The following is a 13,330-nucleotide window of genomic DNA, read 5'->3' on the forward strand; positions in this document are numbered from 1 at the left end:
TATTTGTCTGACTTATTTTGTTTAACATAATGCTCTCTAGTTCCATCAATGTTGCTGGAAGTGACAGAATTTTATTCTTTTGAATGCCCAAATAATATTTAATTTTGTTTATATTCCACATTTGGAGGGCACTGAAGATTAAATGTAGAGGTACTTTATTTACTATTGAACTACATCCCCAGTTCTTTTTACAAAACCTTGTATTTTCATACAGGTTGTTGCTAAATTGCTGAGGGTCCTGCTAGATTGCTGAGGCTGGCCTTGAACTTGTGATCCTCCTGTCAGTCTCCCAGTCCCTGGTATTACAGGTGTGCATAACTGCACCTGGCTTATGTACAACATGTTCTATATGTACTCATCCACTGATAGACACCTGGGTTGATTCCATACTTAGTTATCATGGATAGTACTGCAATAAACACGCCAATGCAGATGTCTCCTCAGCTTACTGATGTATTTCCTTTGTATATATTCCCACTAGTGGGACTGCTGGATCATATGGTAATTATCTTGATTGTATCTATAAGGATGTTTCTGGATTAGAGCAACATTTGAATCTATAGACTGATTGAAGCAGTTTTTATCCCACCTAATTATTTGAAGGCTTCAATAAAACAAAAAGACCAATTATTCTTGAGAGTCAGAGGTAAGTTCTCCAGTTTGACTTCCTTGAGCTGGGGCATTGGTTTTCTCCTCCATTTAGACTGTAACTTTCACCATAACTCTCCTGGTTCTCAGCCCTCCAGAATTTGTATGGAACTTACAACATAGGCTGTTTTGGTTCTCAGGCCTCTGTTTCTTTCGTACTGGAACTCTACCATTGGCTTTTCTGGGTTTTCACTTTGCCACCCAGTAATCTCAGGGACTTCTAAGCCTCCATAAGAGGGTGAGTCAATTTATTACACTAAATCTCATTTTTTCCCTCTCTATTGTTTTGTTTCTCTGGTGAAGCCTAATAAGTATAAGTGCTATAAACTAATCAGACCTAGCAGACATCTATGGAGCAGTCCATCTAATAGCAACAGAATCTTCTCAAGGCCACATGGAAAATTCTTCATGGTAGACCATATCCAGGCCATAAAATAAACTCAATGAATTTGAAAGAATCAATCATAAAGTATGGTGTCTGAACACTGCCTTGAGAGGTAAGTTACTTTATTGACATAAGACCTTTCTTTTTTTAATATACATATTTGTAGCAATAAACTTTCCTTAATCCCTGCTTTAGCTACATCCCATAATTTTAGTATAACATACCTTGATTTTCATTCATTTCAAAATATTTTCTAATTTTTCCATGATTCTTTTTTGACTCATTGGTTATTCAAGGGTGTATTGCTTAATTTTTACATATTTGTTAAGTTTCCAAATGAAAGAAAATATCAAAAGATCTATAATAAGTAAAAAATTGTATTAATAATAATTTTTGAAACAACCCACAAAGAAGAGTCCAGGATAAGATGACTTCTCTGGGTAATTTTACCAAACATTTAAATAATAATTGATTCTAATTATTTACAAATTTATCCAAAAACTAGAAGATAGGTATTGTTTTATAAATAATTTTATGAGGTCAGCATTATCCTCATACTAAAACCAGACAAAGGTATCACAAGAAAACTATAGATCAAAAAATATATCTCATGAATTTATGTACAAAATTCTTTTTTAAATTTATTTTTTAGTTGTAATTGCACAATATATTTTTTTTTATTTATTTATGTGGTGCTGAGGATCGAACCCAGGGCCTCTCATGTGCAAGGCAAGCTCTCTACCGCTAAGCCACAATCCCAGCCCCAGGTACAAAATTCTTAATATAAAAATAATACAGAACTCAGAATATATTAAATGGAGTATATACCATGATTCAGTGTGATTTACATCAAAAATGAAATACAGGTTTACATCTGAAAATAAATTCATGTAATACAATATGCCAATACAATAAGAAATAAAAACCACATGATCATTTTAAGATGTAGAAAAGCATTTGAAAATTCCAATACCTTTCATAACTAAAACAAATAAAATATAAGGTAACTTTCTCAATCTGATAGACATGTTTCCAAAATTTTTAATTCAATGAAATTGATATGGTGCATTAAAATAGATTGGAAATAACAGAGTTTATATATACTTTAATAACTAATATTATTATATTATAAATGTTATAATGTAGTCATATTTATATTACATACCATATTGAAGTTGTTATATGTGTTCCACTTCTGGGATAATGGGACAAAAAGGGTAAATGGTGAAAGACTGAAGGATTTCCCTCTAAGATCAGGAAAAAGGCAAGGATGACTGCTTTCATCACTTCTGTTTAGGATAAAGACCAAAAACCTGGAATAAAAGGCATTCGGATTGGAAAGGAAAGAGTAAAACTATTTATCCGTATTTGCTGATGATATGATCTTTATATATAAAATTCTAAGGAATCTACTAAAAAGCTATTATAACTATGTTTTTAAAAAACTCAGCAAGTTTTTAGAATATAAGATCAGTATATGAAAATTAGTTCTATCCCATAAGCTAGCAATAGACTATCTGTGTTAGCTTTTTCATTGCTATAACCAAAAGACCTGATATGAACAATTTTAGAGGAGGAAAATTTATTTGATGCTCATGGTTTCAGAGGTCTCTGCCCATAAATGGCCAACTCCATTGCTCTGTACTCAAGGTGAGGCAGAGCATCATGGCAGAAGAGTATAGAGGAGGAAAGCAGCTCAGGGCATGGCAATCAGGAAGCAGAAAGAGGGAGTTCCACTCACCAGTGACAAAATATAAACCCCAAGGGCACATCCCCAGTGACTACCCCCTTTAGCCACACCCTACCTGTCTATAGTTACTGTCCAGTAAATCTCTATAGTGTATAAATGCTCTGATTAGATTAAGGCTTTCATAACCCAATCATTTCACCTGTGAAATTTCTTGCATTGTCTCACACATGCAGTTTTGGGGGACACCTCATATTTAAACTGTAACATTATCCAAAAGTGAAATTAAAAGGGCAGTTACATTTACAATGGCAAAAAAAATGAAAAAAAATATTTTTACACAAATTTAATAAAGTACAAAACTTATACTATGAAAACAACAAAAAAATTACTAAAAAATTACAAAAGATAACCTAAGTAAAGGGAAAGATATCTATGTTCATGTATTGGAAGACTTAATATTGTTAATATAATATTAATATTGTTAATTCATTCTCAATATTGTTAATTTTTTTATTGGTTGTTCAAAACATTACAAAACTCTTGACATATCATATTTCATACATTAGATTCAAGTGGGTTATGAACTCCCATTTTTACCCCAAATACAGATTGCAGAATCACATCGCTTACACATCCACATTTTTACATAATGCCATATTAGAAACTGATGTATTCTACTACCTTTCCTATCCTCTACTTTCTTTTTTTTTCTATTTCCCCCCTCCCCTCCCATCTTCTCTCTCTACCCCATCTACTGTAATTCATTTCTCTCCTTGTTTTTTTTCCCATTCCCCTCATAACCTCTTATATGTAACTTTGTATAACAATGAGGGTCTCCTTCCATTTCCATGCAATTTCCCTTTTCTCTACTTTTCCCTCCCACCTCATGTCTCTGTTAATCTTTTCCTCCTGCTCTTCCTCCCTGCTCTGTTCTTAGTTGCTCTCATTATATCAAAGAAAACATTTGGCATTTGTTTTTTAGGGATTGGCTACCTTCACTTAGCATAATCTGCTCTAGTACCATCCATTTCCCTGCAAATTCCATGATTTTGTCATTTTTTAGTGCTGTGTAATACTCCATTGTGCATAAATGCCACATTTATTTTTATCCATTCATCTATTGAAGGGCATCTGGGTTGGTTCCACAGTCTAGCTATTGTGAATTGTGCTGCTATGAACATCAATGTGGCAGTATCCCTGTAGTACACTCTTTTAAGGTCTTCAGGGAATAGTCCGAGAAGGGCAATAGCTGGGTCAAATGGTGGTTCCATTCCAGCTTTCCCAGGAATCTCCATACTGCTTTCCAAATGGGCCGCACCAATTTGCAGTCCCACCAGCAATGTACAAGTGTACCCTTTTCCCCACATCCTTGCCAGCACTTGTTGTTGTTTGACTTCATAATGGCTGCCAATCTTACTGGAATGAGATGGTATCTTAGGGTGGTTTTGTTTTGCATTTTTCTGACTGCTAGAGATGGTGAGCATTTTTTCATGTACTTGTTGATTGATTGTATGTCCTCCTCTGAGAAGTGTCTGTTCAGGTCCTTGGCCCATTTGTTGATTGGGTTATTTGTTATCTTATTGTCTAATTTTTTGAGTTCTTTGTATACTCTGGATATTAGGGCTTTATCTGAAGTGTGAGGAGTAAAAATTTGTTCCCATTATGTAGGCTCCCTATTTACCTCTCTTATTGTTTCTCTTGCTGAGAAAAAACTTTTTAGTTTAAGTAAGTCCCATTTGTGGATTCTTGTTATTAACTCTTGTGCTATGGGTGTCTTATTAAGGAATTTGGAGCCCGACCCCACAATATGTAGATCGGAGCCAACTTTTTCTTCTATCAGACGCAGAGTCTGTGATTTGATATCAAGCTCCTTGTTCCATTTTGAGTTAACTTTTGTGCATAGTGAGAGGAGGGGATTCAGTTTCATTTTTTTGCATGTGGATTTCCAGTTTTCCCAGCACCATTTGTTGAAGATGCTATCCTTCCTCCATTGCATGCTTTTAGCCCCTTTATCAAATATAAGATAGTTGTAGTTTTGTGGATTGGTTTCTGTGTCCTCTATTCTGTACCATTGGTCCACCCACCTGTTTTGGTACCAGTACCATGCTGTTTTTGTTACTATTGCTCTGTAGTATAGTTTGAAGTCTGGTATCGCTATGCCGCCTGATTCACACTTCCTGATTAGAGTTGCTTATGCTATTCTGGTTCTTTTATTTTTCCATATGAATTTCATGATTGCTTTATCTATTTCTACAAGAAATGCCATTGGGATTTTGATTGGCATTGCATTAAACCTATAGAGAACTTTTGGTAATATCGCCATTTTGATGATGTTAGTTCTGCCTATCCATGAACAAGGTATATTTTTCCATCTTCTAGATCTTCTTCTATTTCTCTCTTTAGGGTTCTGTAGTTTTCATTGTATAAATCTTTCACCTCTTTTGTTAGGTTGATTCCCAAATATTTGATTTTTTTTGAGGATATTGTGAATGGGGTGTTTTTCCTCATTTCCGTTTCAGAAGTTTTGTCGCTGATATACAGAAATGCCTTTGATTTATGCATGTTGATTTTATATCCTGCCACTTTGCTGAATTCATTTATTAGTTCTAGTAGTTTCTTTGTAGACCCTTTTGGGTCTTCTAGGTATAGAATCATGTCTTCCGCAAATAGTGATAATTTAAGTTCTTCTTTTCCTATTTTTATGCCTTTAATTTCTTTCATCTAATTGCTCTGGCCAGTGTTTCGAGAACTATATTGAATAGAAGTGGTGATAGAGGGCATTCCTGTCTTGTTCCAGATTTTAGAGGAAATGCCTTCAATTTTTCTCCATTCAGAATGATGCTAGCCTGAGGCTTAGCATAGATAGCTTTTACAATGTTGAGGTAAGTTCCTGTTATCCCTAGTTTTTCTAATGTTTTGAACATAAAGGGATGCTGTACTTTGTCGAATGCTTTCTCCGCGTCTATCGAGATGATCATATGGTTCTTATCTTTGAGTCTATTGATGTGGTGAATAACATTTATTGATTTCCGTATATTGAACCATCTTTGCATCCCAGGGATGAATCCTACTTGATCATGGTGCACAATTTTTTTGATGTGTTTTTGTATCCGATTCGCCAGAATTTTATTGAGGACTTTTGCATCTAGGTTCATTAGAGATATTGGTCTGTAGTTTTCTTTCTTTGAGGTGTCTTTGTCTGGTTTCGGATTCAGGGTGATGTTGGCCTCATAGAATGAATTTGGAAGAGCTCCCTCTTTTTCTATTTCCTGAAATAACTTGAAAAGTATTGGTATTAGTTCCTCTTTAAAGGTTTTGTAAAACTCTGCTGTATACCCATCCGGTCCTGGGCTTTTCTTAGTTGGTAGTCTTTTGATGGTTTCTTCTATTTCCTCAATTGATATTGGTTTGTTTAGGTTGTCCTGACTCAATCTGGGCAGATCATATGACTTAAGAAATTTATGGATGCCTTCACTATCTTCTATTTTATTGGAGTATAAGGATTCAAAATAATTTCTGATTATCTTCTGTATTTTTGAAGTGTCTGTTGTGATATTGCCTTTTTCATTCCGTATGTTAGTAATTTGAGTTCTCTCTCTTCTTCTCTTCGTTAGCATGGCTAAGGGTCTGTCGATTTTATTTATTTTTTCAAAGAACCAACTTTTAGTTTTGTCAATGTTTTCAATTGTTTCTTTTGTTTCGATTTCATTAATTTCAGCTCTGATTTTAATTATTTCTTGCCTTCTACTTCTTTTGTTGTTGTTTTGCTCTTCTTTTTCTAGGATTTTGAGATGAAGTATGAGATCATTTATTTGTTGGTTTTTTCTTTTTTTAAGGAATGAACTCTAAGCAATGAATTTTCCTCTTAGAACTGCTTTCAATGTGTCCCATAGATTCCGTTATGTTGTGTCTGTGTTTTCATTTATCTCTAAGAATTTTTTAATTTCCTCCTTGATGTCTTCTATAACCCATTGATCATTCAGTAACCTATTGTTCATTCTCCAAGTGATGCATGGTTTTTCCTTCCTTCTTTTATCGTTGATTTTCAGTTTCATTCCATTATGATCAGATAAGATGCATGGTATTATCTCTACTCCTTTATATTGTCTAAGAGTTGTCCTGTGACATAATATATGATCTATTTTTGAGAAGGATCCATGTGCTGCTCAGAAAAAAGTGTAACTGCTTGATGTTGGGTGGTATATTCTATATATGTCAATTAAGTCTAGGTTATTAATTGTGTTATTGAATTCTATAGTTTCCTTATTCAACTTTTGTTTGGAAGATTTGTCCAGTGGTGAGAGAGGTGTGTTGAAGTCTCCCATGATTATTGTATGGTGGTCTATTAGACTCTTGAACTTGAGAAGAGTTTGTTTGATGAACAGAGCTGCACCATTGTTTGGGGCATATATATTTATGATTGTTATGTCTTGTTGGTGTATGGTTTCCTTGAGCAGTATGTAGTGTCCCTCTTTATCCCTTTTGATTAACTTTGGCTTGAAATCTATTTTATTTGATATGAGTATGGACACTCCTGCTTGTTTGCGAAGTCCATGTGAGTGATATGATTTTTCCCAACCTTTCACCTTCAGTCTATGTATGTCTTTTCCTATCAAATGCATCTCCTGTAGGCAGCATATTGTTGGGTCTTGTTTTGTGATCCATTCTGCTAGCCTGTGTCTCTTAATTGGTGAGTTTAAGCCATTAACATTTAGGGTTATTATTGAGATATGGGTTGTTCTTCCAGCCATATTTGTTTATTTATGTTACTAAACATGGTTTGTTTTCCTCTTTGATTATTTTTCCCCCCTTTACTGTCCTACCTCCCACTGTTGGTTTTCATTGTATTTTCCATTTCCTCTTCCTATAATGTTTTTCTGAGGATGTTTTGAAGAGATGGTTTTCTAGCTGCAAATTCTTTTAACTTTTGTTTATCATGGAAGGTTTTAATTTCATCTTCCATCCTGAAGCTTAATTTCACTGGATACACAATTCTTGGTTGGAACCCATTTTCTTTCAGTGTTTGAAATATGCTATTCCAGGATCTTCTAGCTTTCAGAGTCTGTGTTGAAAGATCAGCTGTTATCCTGATTGGTTCACCCCTAAATGTAATCTGCTTCCTTTCTCTTGTAGCTTTTAAAATTCTCTCCTTATTCTGTATGTTGGGCATCTTCATTATAATGTGTCTAGGTGTGGATCTCTTATGATTTTGGACATTCGGCGTCCTGTAGGCTTCTAGGATTTGGGATTCTGTCTCATTCTTCAAGTCTGGGAAGTTTTCTCATATTATTTCATTGAATAGATTGCTCATTCCTTTGGTTTGGACCTCTATTCCTTCCTGTATCCCAATGACTCTTAAGTTTGGTCTCTTGATGTTATCCCATATTTCTTGGATGTTCTGCTCATGGTTTCTTAACAGTCTTGCTGAGCTGTCTATGTTCTTTTCAAGTTGAAATCCTTTATCTTCATTGTCTGATGTTCTATCTTCTAAGTGTTCTACTCTGCTGGTAGTATTCTCATTTGAGTTTTTAAGTTGGTTTATTGCTTCCTGCATTTCTAGGATTTCTGTTTGTTTGTTTTTTATAACCTCTATCTCCCTGTATAGTTGATCTTTTGCTTCTTGGATTTGTTTATGTAATTCATTGTCGAAGTGATCTTTCATTGTCTGATTTTGCTGTCTAATGTCTTCCTTGAGACTCCAGATCATCTGAAGCATGTATATCCTGATTTCTTTATCTGACATTCCATCTGCTGCAGCTATTACCTCTTCTAAAGTTGAGTTGACCTGCATTGCTTGTGGTCCTTTCTTTCCTTGTCTTTTCATACTGCTCACGTTTTTTTCTGCTTGGTGAAACTGTTGTGTTTTTGAAATTTTCCCCCTATATACTTATATTGCTCTTGTATAGTTGAAAAGTCTCCCTTGCTGGGTCGGGTGGCAGCTGTGCTCCTCCTCCAATTGGGGTGATCTGTCTACCACGCTGACGGGCCGCTGGGCCTGTTCTGCTGGTCGGTCGCAGGTCTGCCTACCTTGCAGGTGCGGGCGTCGGCTCTGCTCTGCCCTTACTCCAATTGGGGTGACGTGACTACCATGCCGGCGGGCCGCTGGGCCTGTTCCAGGCATGGGCAGCAGCTCTTCTCTGCCCCTACTCCAATTGGGGTGACGTGTCTACCATGCCGGGAGGCCGCTCGGCCTGTTCTGCCGGTCGGTCGCAGGTCTGCCTACCTTGCGGACACAGGTGGCGGCTCTGTTCTGCCCGTACTCCAAATGGGGTGACGTGTCTGCCGCGTCGGCAGGCCGCTGGGCCTGTCTCGCCGGTCGGTCGCAGGACTGCCTACCTTGCGGGCATGTGTGGTGGCTCTGCTCTGCCCCTACTCCAATTGGGGTGACGTGTCTACCATGCCAGCAGGCTGCTGGGCCTGTTCTGCCGGTCGGTCGCAGGACTGCCTACCTTGCAGGTGCGGGCGGCGGCTCTGCTCTGCCCCTACTCCAATTGGGGTGACGTGACTGCCACGCTGGCGGGTCGCTGGGCCTGTTCCGGGCGCGGGTGGCGGCTCTTCTCTGCCCCTTTGGGTTGATGACAAAGTGAGAGAGACTCGGGTGTTTGTGACTCACTTTCTTTACCAGGAGACCAACTGTTTCTGTCACCGCTGGTATCAATGAAGTTATCTCCTCCGCCGCTTTCTGATGACATCAGATCTCTGCCATGTTGTTATCCCATGCGAATGGCAGCATTTCGTTCCCTTTGCTGGGTGACCAAAGCAACGGGTGAGCCCTGACCGGCCCTCACAAGCCCCGTCTCAATCCTGTTGCCACTGCCTATGAAGGCTCGGTTGGTATTTACCTCCACAGTATTCAGCAGGACCTGGACCGAGAAGCAGTTTCTGCAGGTTCTTTAGCACTGGGCCAGAGCAGTTCTGGGAGCTGGAATTCGGCTGCTCCGGGCTCGGTGTATGTTCTGATAGGCGCAGGCTCCAAGAAGCAGTTTCCGCGGGTTCTTTAGCACTGAGCCTGAGTAATTTGTCTGTGAGACGCAGGTGAATGGCAGCCTGAAATTACCTGTTCTATGGCTGAATGAGCTGCGATCAGTCGAAAACAGGGATGGTGACGTCAGCTCTCCAATATGGTGGCCGCTGGCTTCCTCTGTGGTCTGACCGGTGTGGAGAACCGAATTGGACCACTTCCTTCCCCCGTCTCAAACCCAGAATTCAGCACTGAGCACAATGATTGCACAGCTGGCAGGATCCCGCAGAATCTGCAGCGCTGTATCTTTGCGTTGCTATCTCGTCGTTTCCCAGCGCATGCCACAGACTCTAGCCGCGTGGTGATTTGCTGAATAAGCAGTGTGACCCTCAGTGCAGACAAATCGTTCACGTTTGAGCGCCCGTAGCTGATCCTCGTGCGATGGAAATCCTTCCTCTAGGTTTTGGAGCACCCAAATTTTGCTGGAAATTCCTAACAAGATAGCTTTTAGCAGTTCTAACTCGTCATTCTCCCGCACAGTGACGCGGTACACAGGGGTAATTCACTCCCTTCGTCGCCATCTTCTCAAGCTCTCCCTTTTTTTTTTTCTCTCCAGCTTCCACAAAGGAGAGAAAACATAATGCTTGATTCTCCGAGACTGGCTTATTTTGCTTAACATGATGTTCTCTAGTACAATTTTTTTCTCTAGTACCATCATTGTGAATTATACAATTTCATTCTTCTTTATGATTCACTAAAACCACATTGTGTATATATGCCACAATTTCTTAATTCATCTGTTGATGGACGATTAAGTTGGTTGCCTAACTTGGCTATTGTGAATTGCACAATAAACATGGGTATACATTGTATCATATCACTATAGTATGCTGACTTTAGTTCTTTTGGATAAATACTGAGAAGTTGTATAGCTTGGTCGTAAGTTGTTTCTATTCCTAGTCTTTTGAGAAGCCTCCATACTGATTTTCATAGAGGTTGTGCTAATTTACAGTGCCATCAACAGTACAAGTTTTCTTCTTTCCCTTGCTAGAATTTATTATTATTTGTATTAATGATTGCCATTCTACCTGGAATGCACTGAAAGCCTTCCCCGCCCCCCATTATTAACACTAACTTTAGTAGGGTATGTTTTTCACTTGTAATAATCAAGGTTGACACATTATTACCAAGGTCCATGTTTTATTCAGATTTTCTCAATTTTTACCTAGTGTCCTTTATTTTTGTTTCAGGATCTCATTTGGTTATCTCATTGGATTTAGATGCTGTGTCTCCATAACCTCCTTTAGGTCATGACAGTTTTTCAGATTCTTATTTTTTATCACTGTGACAGCTTTGAGAATTAATTGGTGGTCATTTTGGGGGCTGCTTTTCAGTGAAATTTGTCTGATGTTCTCATAATTGGATTGGGTTGTATGTCTTGGAGGAATATCACATAGGTAAAGTGCTATTCTCATATATTATAACATGTCATATAATATCATATCATATCATATCATATCATATCATATCATTTGTCATTCCATGGATTTGTATTATGAACATGACATTACTCTTAAGTAAACTTGATAATTTGATGAAGTAGTGTTTGTCAGTTTTTTTTTCATTTGTAAAAATTACTCTTTTTCTCCTTTATGTACTCTAAAGAAGTTACCATGTTCTTTAGAGGATTTGAGCTCCATTTACTCTAGGGTGGCCTGTATGTACATACATCATTTGGAATTCTTCTGCCTGGGAAATTTAGACAAATTCTCACTTATTTATTTATTAAATAATTTGTATCAGTATGGACTCATGGATATTCATTTTTTGTTTCAAATTCCTGACTTACATTTATATAATTAAAAAGGTGCCCTATAGTGACTATTTCTAGAAGATTTAAAATTTTATCTATTTTCTATCCTTAAGCAGGAAAATTGCTACCAAATTTTAAATGAAAATTTATCAAAAAGGAATTGATATATAATTTCCTCTTATTTTATCATCTTTATTTTCATTTTTAAAAATCAGTAGTGAAGTTGAATAGAGAAGAAGGGTTAAGAGCAGGGACTCTGAATCCTAACTGTTGGATTCAAATCTCACTCCGAAACTGCCTTCTTTGATCTTAGGCTAGTTTTCCCAACTCAGCTTCTACATCTTCAAAATGAATAAAAAATAATTATACTTGATTCATAGATTTATTACATGGATTGAGTTAATATTTGTGAAATGCTTAGAGCAGTGCTGTGAACATACTACATGCTATACGAATAAATTAATTCATTTGAATTGATGATCCTAACAATTGGGGGAGTTGAAGTTTTATCAAAGGAATCTTGGGCTTCAAAGCTTTTTCTTTTTCTGCAATACTGCATATAATATTCTGTCATATAAAGTTGGCTTATTTCCTAAACACATACTCACTCAAGCCAAGCACCCTCTGGAAGCTCACTCGTAGCTCTTGAGTCCTAAGGGCATATACCATGGGGTTAAGGGATGGAGGGATGACAATATGCAGCACATTGAGAACAGGGATTAGGGGAACCCTTATTTCTTCTAGGTGGGTGACTGATACTAAAATAGTAGCTGTATAGAAAAAGATAATTAGAATGAGGTGGGAACTACAGGTACTCAGGGCCTTAGATGTTGCTTCAGCTGAGTTCAGCTTCAGTACTGAGTGAACAATCAAAGCATAGGAAGCAAAGACCAGAATCATGTCACTCCCAACAACAAGCCAGGCCAAGGCCAACTGGTAAAACCTGTTAATGGTGATATCATCACAGGCCAGACTAGTGACCCCCAAGTTAGAACACATGCAGTGATCAATTTCATTCTTGGAGTAGTAATGTCTCTGGGCAGCCAGTACAGGTACTGGGATGGTCAATAGGCCGTTCCTAAGCACCATGGACAGTATGGCTTTGATAACAAAAGCTTCAGTAATTATGGAGGGGTATTGAAGGGGATAACAAATGGCTATATATCTATCCAGTGCCATGCAGAGGAAGATGCCTGACTCCATGCACATAAAAGAATGAATGGCATATATCTGAGCAAAACATTCAGGAAGGCTGATGGCCTTGGAATCAAACCATAGGATGGCCAGGATCTTGAGCATGCTGGTGGTAGCCAGGCCAATGTCTACCACAGCCAGGATACCTAGGAATTGATACATGGGCTGGTGCAGGTTAGGCTCATGGTGGATGGTGATTAAGACAAAAAGATTAGCAACAAGAGCTAGGAGGTAAAGCAGAGCCATGGGCAAGGACAGCCAGTGCTGCCACTCATGAATGCCTGGAAGTCCCATCAGGATGAATTCAGATACTTGAAACCTTGAGCTATTGGCTGTACACAGGGCAATATCCATATCATGAAATGTCTTGTTCTCAGCATCTGCCTGTGGATTCAGGAGAAAATAAATAAGGCTTTCGTTAGCTATGCTGAGAGTAGAGGAATAAAGCTCACCTACAATATCATGGTCCCTTATAATGTAATGCATTCTCAACCCTCTTGAGAGACTTGGAAAATGTTCAGATAAGGCAGAAAGACCAAAATAGATTCTAAAATACTTTAGTGCAATAAATGTGAGTATCTACAATCTTTTCCTCCAGAAATCCTGGGGTGGATTTTTAATATGACAAACATGGACTCA

At 37.9% G+C, this 13,330-nt stretch overlaps 1 protein-coding gene across 1 annotated transcript; it reads right to left on the bottom strand.

Annotated features, from left to right (window-relative positions):
* Positions 1-12,082: 12,082 nt before the first annotated feature.
* Positions 12,083-13,045, bottom strand: LOC124088416 (olfactory receptor 56B34). The gene has a single exon (XM_046437958.1). It carries the CDS (start codon positions 13,043-13,045, stop codon positions 12,083-12,085), a length of 963 nt encoding a protein of 320 aa, XP_046293914.1.
* Positions 13,046-13,330: the final 285 nt, after the last annotated feature.

The sequence above is a fragment of the Marmota monax genome, unplaced genomic scaffold (genome assembly GCF_021218885.2).
Source record: "Marmota monax isolate L192 unplaced genomic scaffold, Marmota_monax_Labrador192_F-V1.1 WCK01_AAM20220418_F8-fsc00061, whole genome shotgun sequence".
Classification (NCBI taxonomy): domain Eukaryota; kingdom Metazoa; phylum Chordata; class Mammalia; order Rodentia; family Sciuridae; genus Marmota; species Marmota monax.